Source organism: Pongo abelii, chromosome 13, assembly GCF_028885655.2.
Source record: "Pongo abelii isolate AG06213 chromosome 13, NHGRI_mPonAbe1-v2.0_pri, whole genome shotgun sequence".
Taxonomy (NCBI): Eukaryota; Metazoa; Chordata; class Mammalia; order Primates; family Hominidae; genus Pongo; species Pongo abelii.
Window position 1 is genome coordinate 104,144,221 of NC_071998.2, and position 16,867 is coordinate 104,161,087.

Below are 16,867 nucleotides of genomic sequence, written 5' to 3' on the forward strand. Positions count from 1 at the left end.
GTGCAATGGCAAATAGGTCTCCTGTGACAGTCCAAGTTGATGCATAGTACCTTCTGGAATGCACGCTGCACAATGATTCTGAGGCCAACTCTGGGTTCACTCAGAAAGAGTACAGTGATCCAGTAAATAATGCCCAATATTGAGCGAGAACAAGGAGGGGTGACATTTGTTTCATTTGAATTCCCTGATTGAGGTGTTTGTGTGCTAGTTCTTTGAATATGAGATAAAACGGGGTGATTATTCAGAAAATCACTTTCATTCACCTGCAATCACAATTCAACATCAAAAAATGGCAAATATAGAAACAGTGGTGTTATAATTCACTATGTTAATGAAAGAACTTGTGTTTGATAGAAAAAGTCTTTATGAATTCAACATCAAGTTTCATACTATATACTTTAGATACATCATCATTCATGAATAAGCATAAAAATATTTTAACTCTGTCAAACAACATTGTGGAGGGGCTCAGTGACAACCTTAAATAATGTTGATTTATGCATATTAAAATATTTTAATTATAAAAATAATACATGTGCATGATTTAAAAATCCAAATATACAAGGAAGTCTTGCTCCTATCCTAGACCCCAATCCTATACTCCTGTGCCCAATGGCAACCACCATGGAGTTTATTCTGTATTTTTTCAAAGTCTATGCACATACAAATACATGTATATATGCATACAAAGATACATACACATACAGAGATAAGAGACAGAGGTTAAACAAACATACCCTTTTGTACACAAAGGGAAACATACTATATACATGGTTCAGCAACCTAATTTTTCACACTTCACAATATATCTTGAATATCACTCCCTACCAGCACATTTGTATCCTCAGTTGCTTTATTTTCTCTCATTTTCCTGTTAACAGTTTTTACATATATAACAACCCTTTTAAAAAGATTTCTGCTGATGCAGAAGCCAACACAGACATTAAGAAAGAGCTGGGTGAAAATGTCAAAGAGGCTTATACAAATGGCCACACTCATTTACATAAGGCAATAAACAGATATGCAAATTCAACTCTAATATATGGTGCTTAGGTACAAAACAAGAAGAAACACAGGAACTGTCAGCATATATAACTTGTTTCTCCATTGCTTTGAATATTCAAATTATTCACAATTTTTAAAGCTTTCAATTTCAATCTGAACATGTAGATCATTTATAATAATTGAGCATTGTTAAAACAATATTTTTTATAAAAGGTTTTGTATCAAGTTTAAACCCTTGTTTCCATCCACTGATTCTATATGAAGATCCATTTTCAAAGTTTCTCATGTACAACAGGGTGTGACATCTTGCTAAAGGCTTTCTAACACTCTTTAAATTCAGCATATTTCCAAGGTTCAACAAAACCTTAAATTTAGTTAACAGATTTCCCACATTAACTTCACTCATGAGATTTCTCTTCTGAATGAGTTTTCACATGTTTGGTTAGGGATGCATTTTGTTTGAAAGTTTTCCCGCATTCATTACATTCATAGGGTTTTTCTCCAGTGTGGGATCGCTGATGTATAACAAGCTGTGACTTTGCATTAAAGGCTTTTTCACATTCGTTACATTCATAAGGTTTCTCTCCAGTATGAGTTCTCTGATGTACAATGAGGTGAGACTTTTGGCTAAAGGCTTTCCCACATTCATTACACTCATACGGTTTCTCTCCAGTATGAATTCTCTGATGTTGAGTAAGGCCTTCAATTTGTTTAAAGCCTTTCCCACATTGATTACATTCAAAGGGACTTTCACCTGTATGAGTTCTCATATGGTAAGTAAGAGATGAGCTATGTCCAAAGGCTTTTCCACACTCATTACATTTATATGGTTTCTCCTTAGTATGAGTTCTTTGATGTATAATGAGGTGTGACTTCTTGCTGAAAGCTTTCCCACATTCATTACATTCAAAGGGTTTCTCACCTGTATGAATTCTCATGTGTTTAGTAAGGGATGAGCTATACTTAAAGGCTTTTCCACATTCATTGCATTCATATGGTATTTCACCTGTATGTGTTCTCACATGTTCGGTAAGAGATGAGTTATACCTAAAGGACTTCCCACATTCCTTACATTCATATGGCTTCTCACCTGTGTGAGATCTCACATGTTGAATAAGGTTTGAGCTGTGTCTGAAGGTTTTCCCACATTCAGCACATTCATAGGGCTTTTCTCCAGTATGAATTCTTAGATGGTCAGTGAGTGCATGTTTATGACCATGGGCTTTGCCACACTGAATACATTCATATGGTTTTTCTCCGGTGTGAGTTCTCTGATGTACAACAAGGTGTGACTTTTGGCTAAAGGCTATCCCACATTCATTACATTCATATGGTTTCTCCCCAGTATGAACTCTCTGATGGTCAATGAGTCCTTGTTTATGGCTGAGAACCTTTCCACATTGATTACATTCATAGGGTTTCACACAAACTTGAGGTTTTTCATGCTTAGTAGATGAGCTGAGGCTGGATGATTTCTCATGTTTCTCTCCAGTTTGAATTTTGTCTTGTTTAATATGGGATGAGCTATGACAGCATAATTTGTCATGTTTTTTGCCAGTTTTGTTACACTTATCAGATGAGCTATGGTTGGATAATTTCTCATGTTTCTTTCCAGTTTGCTTTTTGCCTTTCCTTGTATCAGATAAGCTATGGTTGAATGACTTCTTGTGTTCTTTAGCTGCATCAGATTTCCCTTTTACACAGTTTCTTGAGTGATCAGGTAAATCTAAATTCTGTTTCAAAATTTTTCCACGTGACTCAAATTTAAGAAGCCTTTTCTTTGAAGGAACATGTTTTGTATGCAAATTATATTTTTTCCCCAGTGAACCACAGTCACTGCCATTCTTCTTAGCTTGAGTTTTCTTCTTGACTACAACTTCCCTGAGGAGTTTGTTTTGAGATTTCTGGTTATTTTCAAGCTGGTCATCATCTTGCTGGACTTCTAAAATGGAATTCAGTGAGATATTCTTGTGAATCTTTGTACTCTTATATTTTGGAATAAAACTTGTAAAGAAATGACCTGTTGTAGGGTTAAATTTTTATTCAATCCTGGTATACCAATGTGAATGAGACAACTAGGGTGAATGGACTTGAGGGGGAAAATGTTGTAGTAAAAAGAGGTGGGAAAAGTGACAATAGTGATTTTTTAAAGTTTTTGCTGCTTAAAAATATGAGTGTGCCACCTGGGACAGAAGATGAAATAAACACAGGGAGAAATGAACAGGGAACAGATGGAGTTAAAAGAGCTTATGATTGTAGCTGATACTTTTTGAGGTTTCTTATAAGCCCAAGCTGCCCAGTTCTGATAACTCCCAAGCTGGCCATAGTATATTGCTCCTGCAGCCTATACTATATTACCCCAATTCTCCATGGGCACAGTTGGAGACAAATCTGACTCAAACCAAGATGTCCAACAAGATTCTTTCTTCTAACAAATTGGACTCCAGTTAGTCTCCACTTGGTACTTAAATTTAGAAATTATATACAGCAGGTACTAGTAAGCCATATTTTCTCTACGTAAACAGAAAGCTTGTCAGGTCAAAGTATGAAACATCCACACACAGAAAAGCAGAGACATAAGAACTGTGTCTTTAAAGAGATCACTTGCACAATTTCAATTCCCAGTGGCTTCCTAGTTCCTTCCTAGTTCCTATTTCTAGTCCCTGGTGAGGACTGGCTGAACTATCTTGCCCTTAGCTTGTAAGAGATGTACCCATGTCCTTATCACAAATTCCTGTATTTACTGAAGCTAGCTAACGTAAACTTTTGTTGTTATATCCAAAAGAGCCAGAAAAGAAAAATAAAGTGAGTCCATCAAGAAGTACTGATGGGCCGATAAGTGGCTGAGAGAATAAATAGGAAAGGTTATCCACTTTATACTACTCATGGTGAATTTTTCTTGCAGTGCTTAGATCTTTTCCTGCTGATATATCTTTTCCTTTCCATTGCTACTGCTGAAATGACCCCTAAAATGATATTCTTGTACTTTAAAAATCACTAGTTTCTCTAAATTACCTGATGCTTTCATCAAATGATAAAATTCATAGTAATTAGCGTAGCAAACAAACTTTACTCAATCTGATTTGTAGTGTACATCCAAGCTTGTTTTGTTTTCCAATAGTTTGCTATGGAATATATATTTGTTCTTTTCAGGTCATTCTAATTGTCAATTTTAAATTTTAAGTTTATTCCCAGCTCTAAGTGGTTGCTCACATTCTTTCTGCCATACATTATAAACTTACACATTTTGAGATGTCTCCTTAATCCCTGCTTCCCTTCTCTGAGACCATTACCCACACTGAAAGCTGTGGGCCACTATGTTCGTACTACATAATCCAAATTCTGGCTAAAAACAATTGATTGGACAGTGGTAAACACCAGGTAGTGCAATAATATTCTTTTGCCTAAGAACCTGAAATTGAAATTTATAGACTTCTGTTAGCTAGCTATGGATACTACATGTATAAAAACCTATAATCTTAAGAGCTGGGGCCACCATTTAGGGGTGTTATTTTTCAGCTACATGCTATATGCATGAAATAGCAGAAAAAGCTTCAGAGTGAGAATTAAACACTCTTAGAGAGAAGCAGATATAAAAATCCCCATGACTTCAGAGAGAAAGAAGCAGGAAGTGAATAGCCACCTTGATGGTAAAGAAACATTACACTGAGAAAGTGAAAACTGGACTCAATCCGAAAAGAGTTATGGTATCTGAATGGATAGACAGGAAATATTATTACTTTTATAAAGGACATTAGAGAGATTAATTCCCATGTTGCAGAAGATCAGTTTTTGAAAAATAAAACATATATATAGACAGATACATATCTCTATATATATAGACAGATATATATCTATATATATATTAGGGAGTCTAGAGAAGTGCAGTTGCTGGCTGCTTTTTCATTTAGGAAATTTTAAGTCATGCAGAGAGTACAATAAACTTTTAGGTACCATGACAAGGCTGTGTCTTTCAATGCCCAAGGATGATGGAAAACATTGAGGAAAAATTTCCTTCTGGAAAGAAAGGAATCAAAACTGAAAACTTTCCCCTTGACATGTAATATTATAAGAACCTCTACAATGATGAATTCGACTGGTCCCAACTGATATCTGCCATCAGGAAAAGATATAAGATAGTACAAGAAAATATCACCATGAAGGAAAGGAGGAGAATTTGAACAAGTAAATTGGTATAGTAGTATGGTAATACCAGAGAAGAGTTGGGTCTGGAAAAGCAATTGACTAAGGCTGGAAGTTTTTCTTGAATTTGAGACAGTAACTAAAACATAAATGCTAAGCTAAAACAACTGTAACTTCAGAAACAAATACGGAGCTCACTTGGCCCAGCAAATTATTGGAGAGAATAGAACAGTCCTTCTTTGAAGAGCCTCCTAAGTAGTATATAAGAACCTGAACTGGCCGGGCGCAGTGGCTTAAGCCTGTAATCCCAGCACTTTGGGAGGCCGAGGCGGGTGGATCACGAGGTCAGGAATCGAGACCATCCTAGCTAACACGGTGAAACCCCGTCTCTACCAAAAATACAAAAAAATTAGCTGGGCGTGGTGGTGGGCACCTGTAGTCCCAGCTACTTGGGAGGCTGAGGCAGAAGAATGGTGTGAACCCGGGAGGAGGAGCTTGCAGTGAGCCGAGATTATGCCACTGCACTCCATCCTGGGCTACAGAGCCAGACTCTGTCTAAAAAAAAAAAAGAACCTGAACCAAGAAGAGAGTCATTGTAGCAATGATAAAGATGTATTAAATGACTCAGGATTGTTTTTTAGCTGTAAATTAAAATGTCAACAAGAAAAGTAAGGATAGCCAAAACTGGAGCCATTTATGGATGAATCAGAAACTCCATTTAGTCTCTTCATTTGTTATTTGAAAGACTTGTTCCTCTGGTCTCAGGGAATTCATACAGTCTTGGACAATTTGGGGTCAAAAGAAACTTAAAAGACATAGCAGATATTCTGCTATTAATAATTTGGGGACTATGGTAACATAAATAATAACTGAATATTTTAATGTTTGGTGGTAACATCTAAGATCAATTAAAGCTGGGCATGGTGGCTCACACCTGTAATCCCAACACTGGGAAGCTGAGGAGGGAGAACTGCTTGAGACCAGCAGTTCAAGACCAGCCTAGGCAACATAGCAAGACCCTGTCTCTATGAAAAAAAAAGAGAAAAAATTAGGAAAAAAAGTGGATTTAGCAAATTTACCTAAGAATTGGAAAAATTAAGTATGAGATAATATGAACGTGATTTGTGTGATGACACTGAAAATTGAGAAAAAGAACCAGAAACTGAAGACAGGATAGTAAGTCTATGGGAGACAGTCCTATAATCAGAGCACACCCTGATAAAAACAGGGAAGATGAAAAGAACCTCTAATTTAGAGAGAAAGACAAAGCTTTCCATTTCTGATATCGTAAGAATAAGCTGTTGTGTAAGTAGGTCAAATATGAGTATAAGACAAAGGAACTGGAGATGTCCATTTGGAAGTCACAAGTGTAGAATAAATAGCTTTTATTTGCACAATGAATAATCAATACAATTTTAAAGAAGAACAGATGGTAGAAGACAAAACCTTAGGGACACCTCAGCAAAATGAGAAGGAAGAGAAGCTAGTAAGTAAATGATAAAGAAGCACTTAGAGGATAAGATCTGATTCAAGTTGTACAATTCAAACTGGGTAAGTGAGAACTTCAAGCTAACAAAAACGATTAAAGTATGCACTGAAAAGTAAGCAGTGGTGACCTTAAAGTCAGAAATTTAGATAGAGGCATGAATTCTGTGGGATTTGACTACAGGGGTTAAGGAGAAAATGGAAATGATGATGTGCTATAGATCACGGGTCTAGAGAATTTCATAGTGAAAGGAGAGAAACGGAAATAACTCAGGGCAGGAGCATCATGCCAAGAGATTTGGAAAGAGGGCAGATCTAAGAATGTCCAAATACATACGAGAAAATTTGATACCCTAGGGTCTCGGAGTATGGGTGGAGAAAAGGAGAAAGGCTAAGGATATTAGGAAAAGGGAGGATGCTTTTTTTAAAAAGCACTGATTTATATAAGGTAAGCAGGAGTGGGATCAAGAACAGCTAAGAGGGTCACTGCTCCTTCTGAAGATTGAGCAATTGAGCACAGGAATAAGGATATGTGCCTATATGGAAGGGTCAGTTAGGCATCTGAGGGGCTGGTACCAAGTTTCGGAGCCTTGATTTTCACCTTTTATCCTACCACAACCTGAGTGGTGTGACAGATAGTATTATTGCTTCCTGTGGCAAGATTATACCTCCCAGCCCCTTCCAAATGCATAGCCTTTTGGAATTATAGCACCCTTCCCAGTGGAAGGATTATACATTCCTACCATGTTGAACTCAGGAGTGGCCAGATGGCCTGCTTTGACCAATAAAATATGAGCTGAAAGGGATACCTACAACTTCCAAGAGTGACTTATTTAAGAGTTACCATGTGGTTCCCCTCACCCTTTTTTTTTTTTTTGCCTCTGCCGTGAGACCAGAATTTGCTAAATGGAGAATGCTCTTTCAGCATAGGTCCCCAAATAAAGATAATATGGAATAGGGCTGTGGCTTGAGCAAGCAATCAATTTTTCTTTTTGTAAGTAACTAAGATTTCAGGGGCTTATTCCTTCATGGAGCAAAACTGAGTGGAAACTGACTGATACCGGTGATATAACCAAACTCCCGTGGTTAACACTAGCTCACTACTATAGCGAACCTCACAAAGAACCTCTCATGTGAACAAGTTCATAAAAGGAAGAGATATTAGAATCTCTCAGGTTACAGAATCTTTGTAGTTTGAAATATTCTTTCCTCAGGAAATCCTGATTTTTTCTACTGCTATTTTCTAGTTAAGAAAGAAAAGTCTAGGACCTTTAAGAAGAATTTCAGAATAAATTATTCGCTGAAAAATTTCAAAGTTACAACTTACTTCCATCAGTTTCTTTTTGCTTGGATCTTGCTATTTTACTTGGACAACCTTGACTGGGTCTTTTCCCCTTCCCCAACCATGGTGCTTCTCCTTTTTCCAACTTGGAGATCATGTCTGGTTTGGGAGCTTGACACCCTGCTCATGAGAAATAGCAGAAACTGAGTGTTAGAACAACCATCCCAGAAATGAAGCCCCAGCATTTGTACTTCATGGCCTAAAGAATACATGGCTTCTGGAGTTTCACAATGTGAATGCCAGGTCAACTAAATAGATCTTCCATTTTGGAGGCAGGGGCACAAATATCCTGCCTAGTACCCAAAAGAGAAGAAACCCCTTTGACCCACAAAAATGAAGGCCAAACTTATCAAGGACTCCAGAGAGAAGGTATCACAGTGGACACATTTTGAATTACAAAGGAATTGTTCTTACCCATTGAGGCTTGGTTGCTGTAGTTCTCCAGCATCACATCATTATACAGGTTCCTCTGAGCAGGATCCAGTTGCTTCCATTCCTTCTGTGTAAAGGCCATAGTCACATGTTTGAATGTTACTGATACCTGTGATAGCATATTCCTGTTCACGCTAATGTTATCCACATTTGGTGAGCAATTTGGACAAGATAATAATTTGTTCTTACCTTGACTACTCACTGTTGATTATGATATTATAAAGGATACCTATTCTCTACTCAATTTTTCATTATTTTGAGAAACAAAAACCATATTAAGAAATGCCCCTACTGAGCTAGGCACAGTGGCTCATGCCTGTAATCCCAGCACTTTGGGAGGCTAAAGCAGGAGGATTGCTTGAGCTCAGGAGTTTGAGACCAGCCTGGGCAACATGGCAAAACTCCATCTCTACAAGAAAATACAAAACTTAGCTGGGCATGGTGGTGCATGCCTGTAGTTCCAGCTACTCAGGAGGCTGAAGCAGGAGGATCACCCTGAGCCCAGGAGGTCAAGGCTACAGGGAGCTGAGATCACACCACTGCACTCCAGCCTGGCTGAGAGAGTGAGACCCTGTCTCGGCAAACAGAAATGTCCCTATTGTGAATTTCTTTATTCAAGAGGATAGAATCACGTGCATATCGGAAAGAAAAACAGCCAAAAAAAAAAAAAAAAGAAAAAAGAAAAAAGGAACAGAATCAATCTTTGTCTTCTCTTCTATAACAGGGGATGCTAAAAGGCTATTGAGCAGTATTTATAGTTCTGAGGTAGAAGAATTGAGACCCTTGATTTTTATAACCAGTCAAAAAAATCATTTATGGGCCAGGTGCAGTGGCTCATGCCTGTAGTCCCAGCAATTTGGGAGGCCAAGGCAGGTGGATCATGTGAGGTCAGGAGTTTGAGACCAGCCTGGCCAACATGGTCTCTATTAAAAATACAAAAATGAGCCAGGCGTGGTGGCAGGCACCTGTAATTCCGGCTACTTGGGAGGCAGAGGGAGGAGAACTGCTTGAACCCAGGAGGTGGAGGTTACAGTGAGCCAACGTCAAGCCATTGCTCTCCAGCCTAGGCAACAGAGACTCCATCTCAAAAAAAAAAAGTCATTTATGTTTGGCAGCAAAAGTAAGATATTTTAGGCATGTAAGAATGCCAAAAGTACACTACCAATGTTCTTTAGAAATAAAGGAGAAAGTTGGGGAGAAATAGAGGAAGGGGGAAGGGGAGGAGAAAGAGGAAAAGAATCAGAAAAAGAGAATGAATGATTTTTAAAAGAAGTAAAAATGGATCAGAATAAAGATTTCAAAATTGGGAAAGACTTAATATGCAAGAGAGAGCTATGAAAAATACAACCAGTAAAATGTCTAGTTAAATCTAAGTAACTTGATAATGTGCTTGTACAACTGTTATGAAAATATCCTTAAAATCAAGAGGTATGATATTAAAAAATAAGCAGAACCCTAACTAGGGGGGTGAGAGTAGGGAAGAAATTAAAGTATGTTGACGTCCTCTTATTAGGCAGGTGGGGGAGGATGGCACAGCTATTGGAGAATTTTGATACTAATAAATATACATTCAAACATGTTTGTCTAACATTTAAAGATAATCCCTTATCCTTACAGACAACCAAATTTTTTTTCCTTCTTTTTTTTGCAGTGCGGTGGGGGGGCAGATAAAGTCTTACTCTGTTGCCCAGGCCGAAGTGCAATAGCGTAATCATAGCTCACCGACACCTTGAATTCCTGGACTCAAGCAATTCTCCCACCTCAGCCTCCCAAGTGGCTGGGACTACAGGCATGCACCACCCATGCCTGACTGACTTTTAAATTTTTTTGTAGAGACAGGTTCTCGCTATGTTGCCCAGGCTGGGCTCAAACTCCTGGGCTCAAGCAATCCTTCCACCTCAGCTTCCCAAAGTGCTGAGATTACAGATGTCAGCCACTGTGCCTGGCCAGACCACCATTCAATTACCTGCAAAAGTCATCAATTTAACCCCACAGACCTCTAGTCACTGACTACCAATAATCTCCCATCATTGATTGTCACTGGCCTTCCAATCACTGAGCTGATACAGACAGCCTTGCCTAATTACTGGGCCTATAGTTCCAAAATGACTGGGTAAAGCAGACCTCCCAATCAGTAGCAGCAGCAGATCTCCCCAGTCACTTGCCCCCACAGACACTCCAATCACATATTCTCACAGGTTCCTCAACCAATGATACCCACAGGACACATGGTAATCTATCCCCCATTACCCCAATTCCCTCATCTTATCAATCCCCAATCACTGACACCAATAGAATTCTCAAGCAGTGGCCTTTATAGAAACTATGCCAGCAAATTCCACTCCTCCCTCAACCTCTTTAGCCACTCCCTTCATTTGCATGCTTTACCTGAAATCTACCTGTCTCCTGAGGATCCTGCTTCCTTACAGGAGCCTCAGAGGAGTGGAGGCTGTCTTTCCTGCACCACCCACCTCCCTGCCATGACCCGTGTACCTCAGGGTCTAAAGATGAGGTAAATGATGACTTTCAACAATTTCTCATTCTTCTTTCAAAATTCATAGCTTATTTATAGTATCACCAGGTTTTCAGCCATTAACCCTTCTGGGTCCAGTGATTTGCTAAGAGGACTCACATGACTCAGTACATAATTGTACTCATAGCTATTATTTATTGTAGCAAAAGTGTACAAAGTCAGTTAATCAGCATGAGGTAAAGTCCAGAGGACACCAGGCACTAGCATCCATGAGTCCTCTCCCAGTGAAGTCATATAAAACATGCTTAATTTAACTGGAAATGAGTTATAATAACATGTATGAAATGTTGTCTACTAGGGAAGCTCATTAGAGACCAGTACTGCCTAAGGGTTTCACTGGGGGCTGGTCAGGTAGGCACTCTGCCTGCATGTACAAAAATTCCAGACTCCCAGAAGAAAGCAGGTGTTCAGCATAAACCACACTGTGTATTCTTTAAGCACTGGGAACTACTCTTAATCAGTTCCGGGAATGGTGGGATCCTTCCTGAAATCTAATTTCCCAGATGCCAGCAAAAAGCAGACCTTGCAGCAGGCCTGTCTAAGGATAGCAGTTTTTCACTTCTATGTTAACTCTGTTCTGCAGTCATCCCACCCCATTCACTGAAAACTTTAGCACCAGCTAAATTCCTGCCATAATGCTGCACTACCTCCGTATCAATGTGGAAGAGCCATTCAACACCCTTGCCTCTCTTTTTCATGAGGTCAACAACCTCTTCTTCCACTCAAATTCAGCCACCTATTCATCAATCATCTGCACTTACACCTTGCCATCACTATACCACCTGCAAAAATCTCCAAGACATTCCACCCTCTGACCATCATTTCCTATCCTGCTACTTTTTCTAGTACTTTCACTCCAATAATTCTCCAAACTTATTGAGCCCTCTGATCCTAACCACTTTTTCACAATCTTCCACCTTTACCTAGCCTTTCTTTCTTGTTCAGATTCCTTGTTCTAGCACCATACACAATCAATTGAAAACTATAAAGTTTTAACTTCCTTGCTCCTCTTCTTCTCCACTGTACTCACCTATCAAAGCCTCAACCTTGGTTAAATCCAACTCTCCTCTTAATCTCTGCCTGAAACCTTGCAACTGAACATTGCAAGAGAAAAATCAAACTGTGCTGAGTGGACTAACTTCAAATTTATAACACATATGCCAAATGGACATCTAATCCTGTCAGTAGTCCTACTACCTAACCCTAGAAAATACATCTTTCCTTTTTCCTAGATGATTATTTTAAACATTCTCCTTTTTAACTCTGAAAACTCCAGAGTTTTCAGAGTTAAACTCCTTTCCCACTCTTGGCTGATGAATTTGCTTTATGCTTTCAAGAGAAAATAAATCCAAATGGACAAGAATTACCCTGTCTTGTTACCACCAATTCCACCAACCTGTTTCCAAACTCATATATAATATACCTTCTCTTCTGTTAAAATGGAAAGTCTTCCTTCTCTCACCTAAGGCCAGTTTCTCCATTTGTGCTCTCAATCCCATCCCCAACTGCCGTCCCAAAGACTTCACTCCTGCAAATACCTCTTTCTCTTTTGTAACATCTATGTCTCCCTTTTATTTGAATCATTCCTATTGATACACAGAGTTGCCTTAATATCATTCATCTAAGGAAAACCCCCTCTTGATTTCATATCCTATACAATGTCCATTTCTCTGCTTCCTTTACCAGCAAAACTCCTCATAACTGTTGCCTGTACTTGCTGTTTCCACTTCATTACCTCTCATTCTTTCAACTCACTCTAACAGGATATTATCCCCTTAACTCCAATAAAGGAGTTCTAATAAATCAAAATAACCGTTGAGCTACATACTGACCAAATCAAATGATCTATAGTCCTGCTTTAGGACTCAAAAGCATATATGACAATTCATTACTTCTATTATCTTGAAAGGCTTTCTTCTCTATGCTACTTTGACACTCCCTTGCACAGTTTTCCTCTTACTTCAATGGGCACCCCTTATTCTCTCTGTTGTTTTTTGTCTTCTACCAGACTTTTAAATGTCAGAGTGACCCAGCCCTCTGTCCCTGGCTCTCTTCTCTTCCCTATCTGTCTTCTCTTCCTAGGCGACCCAAGCCAATCTTAAAGCTTTAAGTACCATCTTTATTGTGATGCATTTCAAAAATGGTTCCCTAGCTCACCCCTTTCCTAAGTTCCAGATTCATATATATAGTGGCTACCCAATATCTCTAGGTAGATGTGCAATGAGCATTTTGACATGGCCAAAATAGAGCCACTGACATCACCCCAGATCCCATTTCCATCCACCAAATCTAGTCTTTTCCACCATAACCCTTTCCATTCAGAAAATGGAATCACTATCCATCCGGTTCTTCAGGTTAAAAGTCTAGATGTAAATCTCGATTCTTCTCTTCCCTCATACTCCATATATCAGTACATTAATAAGTTCTATTGCTTATCTCCAGATGTATTCTGAATTTGATTTCATTTTGCTGCTACAGCTCTATTCTAAATCACCATAATCTCTTGTCTTTGACTACTGCAAAAAGTTCCTAACTGACCTCCCTATACCTACCTACTCTTGCCCCTCTGCAGTCAATCTTCCATGAGGTAGCCATGGTGATCTTTTCAAGGTGTCAGTCATAACAAATCACTCTCCTGCTTAAACTCAATGGCTTCTCACTGCATCTAGAATAAAATCCAAATCCTTACACTAGCCAATAAAATCCTACATTATCTGATACCTTCCTACCACTATGATTCACAGCTTTCTACTTTCCCTCTGACTGTGCCCCAACTGCACTAATCTTCCTTCTCTTTTTTAAGCACACCAAGTTCACTCCTACCTCAGGTCCTTTGCAGTTGATGTTTTTTTCTTCCTGGAACACTCTTTCTTCAGATCTCTGCATGGCTGCCTCCTTGTGATGATTTATGCCTCAACCCAACTGTCATTTGCTAAGGAAAGCTTTCCATGACTAATCTGGCTAAAGTCATGCACTCCCTACCCTCAATCACTCTGTACCACATCATCCTCTTTTACTTACTTCAGCACTTATTAGTGTCTGGAATAATTTTATTTGTTTATATTTTATGATATCTTTCATATTTCTAGAATGTAAGTCATTGAGGGAGGGATTCTGGTTTTGTTTCCTGGTGTCTCTCCAGCATTTAAAACATTCCCTGGTTTTGAGGACAAAGCAGGGACTGCAAAACAACAACAAACAAAATAAAAAATACTCCCTGGCATAAAAGAAATGCTCATCTTACAGACTGTCTGTTCCTACTGTTCCTGCAAGTTTTCAATCACTGACGCCCAAATACTCCCCAATCACTAACCTTCACAAACTTCTCCCAATTATGGATCTCTGCAAGTTCCCAACTATCACTCTCCACAGAACAATCATTAACTTCCACAGACCTCCAATCACTGACCACCAAAGAACCCTCAATCATTAAATGCAGCAATCCCCTCAAACTCCTGACCCCCTTAGGCTTCTAGTCACGGAATCATAGAGGATCTTCAATCATTAATTCCTACTAATCACCTCATTACTCAAAGCACAGTTATTACTGCTAGACACCACTTAATTATTGACCTGCATACATCCCCAATTACCTTTTCTCCCCAGATGACATACAAGTCATCTACCATCCCCAGAGACACCTCAACATTGACTCCCCAAACTCCAACAGTCATATTCCCCCCTCACTGGCCCCCCGATTCCTCCATTACCCACTGACCCTCAAAGATACTGCTAATCAAACTTCCACAGACATCAACGTCACTGGCTCCCAAGCCCCAATCTCTGATGCTCCCAGATGCTCCCAATCACTGAATTTCCCAAATCCTAACACTGACCCTCTTTGATAATCCAGGCTCTAACCACCACAGGCACCCATAATCGCTGGCTCCCATAGACATCCCAAACCGCCAACCCCCACGGTCCTTCCCTATCTCTGACACATCACAAAGCCTCCATTTCTGATCTTCCAAACTCTGACATTCAGTGACTGCCACAGACGCCTCCCCATCATTGTCTCTGCAGATCCCTCCAAATACTGATATCCTAAAGCCAAATCATTAACCCCACAGATAACTCAGAACACCGACCTCCCAAGAGACCATCTAGCATCGATTCCACCAATTCCCAAATCACCTATCGTCACAGACTACTCCAATCACTGCCCCGCAAGTACACCATCTCTGACCGTCAAAACACCCTGCCTCATCACAGCTCTCACCGCGGCGCTGGCCTCGGGCTCGGACACAGCCATCTCCAGTGGTCGCCCGGCCTCTTTGGTCGTTCCCGCACTTCTCCTCCGGTCCACGGTCTCTGGCTTTGTCAGAATCTGGTCGCCGCTGGAGACCGACATGGCGGCTACCCGGAGGGCGGCCTTAGCGGGTCCGGCAGCTGCGATGGCGGCGCCCTTCGGTAATTGCGCACGGGCGCGGCCATATTGGCAAAGACCCAGCCGTACAGCGGAAGTGCGGGGACTTCTGCGACAATTAGATCGGGAGGTGGAAGATGGCGAGGGCGTTACTTGCAGGGTGCAGGAGTGATGCGATCAGAGCGAGCCGGAACCCGGTTCCGTTACGCACTACAGGAGTGACCTGGGCCTGACAACCCACCGCCGGCGTTCGGGTCGCATCACTGCCGGAAGATATTTTACAGAATTTGGAATTGCTTTTCCGAATACATGTCAGTGCGGCCAGCGGCTAGAAGTCTGGGAATCACAATGCTTAGTGCGGACTTCAGAAAGGTGGGATGCGAGAAATTGGAAGCAGATCGGAGAAAAGCCTGATCGAACAAATAACATTATTTTATAGGGAGAGGACGTTAATTTTGAGATATACGATAAATCTTTTCATATATAAGAACAATAAGAAAAACTGAAACAGAAAGTTAAGTAAACACACCACTCCTCCGTGAGAGCCCGGGTTTGGTGAAGATATTTCACCAGAATAATCAATCACTTGGAGAAATAATTCCTCAATGCGCCATTTCATGCATTAATTGCATTCATTGAATATGTGCAGCTTAGGTGCTGCGCTATGCAAGGTACTGGAAAAAGAGTGGAGAGGGGTAAGGATGATGTAAGTCCAGAGTCCAAAGGCCAGAAAACCAGGAGCTCCAATGTCAAAGGGCAGGAGATGAATGTCCCAGCTCAAGAAAAAAGAGAAGGTGGGAGGGAAGTAGGGATACTTAACGGGTTTTTTTAAAAAAAGAAAAGAATGAATAAGACCTAGTATTTGATAGCACTACAGGTGTACATATCCAATAATAATTTAGTTGTACATTTCAAAATAACAAAGTATAATTGGATTGTAACACAGAAGATAAATGCTTGAGGGGATAGATACCCCATTTTCCATGATGTGATTATTACACTGCCTGCCTGTATCAAACTATTTCATGTACCCCATAAATATACACACCTACTATGTACCCACAAAAGTTAAAGATTAAAAAAAATAGAAGAGAGGATTCACCCTTCCTCTTCCTTTTTGTCCTATCAGGCCCTCAGTGGATTAGGTGGTGGCCACCCACATTGGTGGGGGCTTCTTTACTCAGTTTTCTAATTCAAATGCTTATCCTTTCCCAGAAACACACTAACAAACCCAGAAATAATGTTTCACCAGTTTTCTGGGCATCTTTTAGCCCAGTCAAGTTGACACATAAAATTAACCATCACCCTAACCATGCCATACACAGACTTCCAGGTTACAGTATCTGTGAGATAATAGGTTTGTGATACTTTAATCCACTAAAACTGGTGATAATTTGTTATCCAGAAATACTAAACTAAGGACTCAGTGAAGATTGAAAAATAATTGATGGCTTGAAATTCCTCTTCACCTACTTAAGACACAGCCCCCTACACTGTGTTCCTGACAGAGTATTCTTTGACTGTCACCTTTGTAGGGGTAGGCAATTGCTTTGTCTCTGCC

The 16,867-nt window shown here is 40.0% G+C and overlaps 1 protein-coding gene across 5 annotated transcripts; it reads right to left on the reverse strand.

Annotated features, from left to right (window-relative positions):
* Positions 1 to 346: 346 nt before the first annotated feature.
* On the reverse strand, positions 347 to 15,537 carry ZFP37 (ZFP37 zinc finger protein). 5 transcript variants are annotated; one of them, XM_063714367.1, is made up of 5 exons: positions 15,160 to 15,233; positions 13,764 to 14,121; positions 8,390 to 8,471; positions 7,961 to 8,095; positions 347 to 2,947 (listed from the first exon to the last, which is right to left on the reverse strand). In XM_063714367.1, exons 2-5 carry the CDS (start codon positions 13,824 to 13,826, stop codon positions 1,404 to 1,406), a joined length of 1,824 nt encoding a protein of 607 aa, XP_063570437.1. In that variant the 5' UTR covers positions 13,827 to 14,121; positions 15,160 to 15,233; the 3' UTR covers positions 347 to 1,403. The 5 variants fall into 5 exon arrangements, with proteins under 5 accessions (XP_063570437.1, XP_063570436.1, XP_009243034.1 ...); XM_063714366.1 differs by having other exon boundaries at positions 8,390 to 8,474; XM_009244759.4 differs by lacking the exon at positions 13,764 to 14,121 and having other exon boundaries at positions 8,390 to 8,516; positions 15,160 to 15,537.
* Positions 15,538 to 16,867: the final 1,330 nt, after the last annotated feature.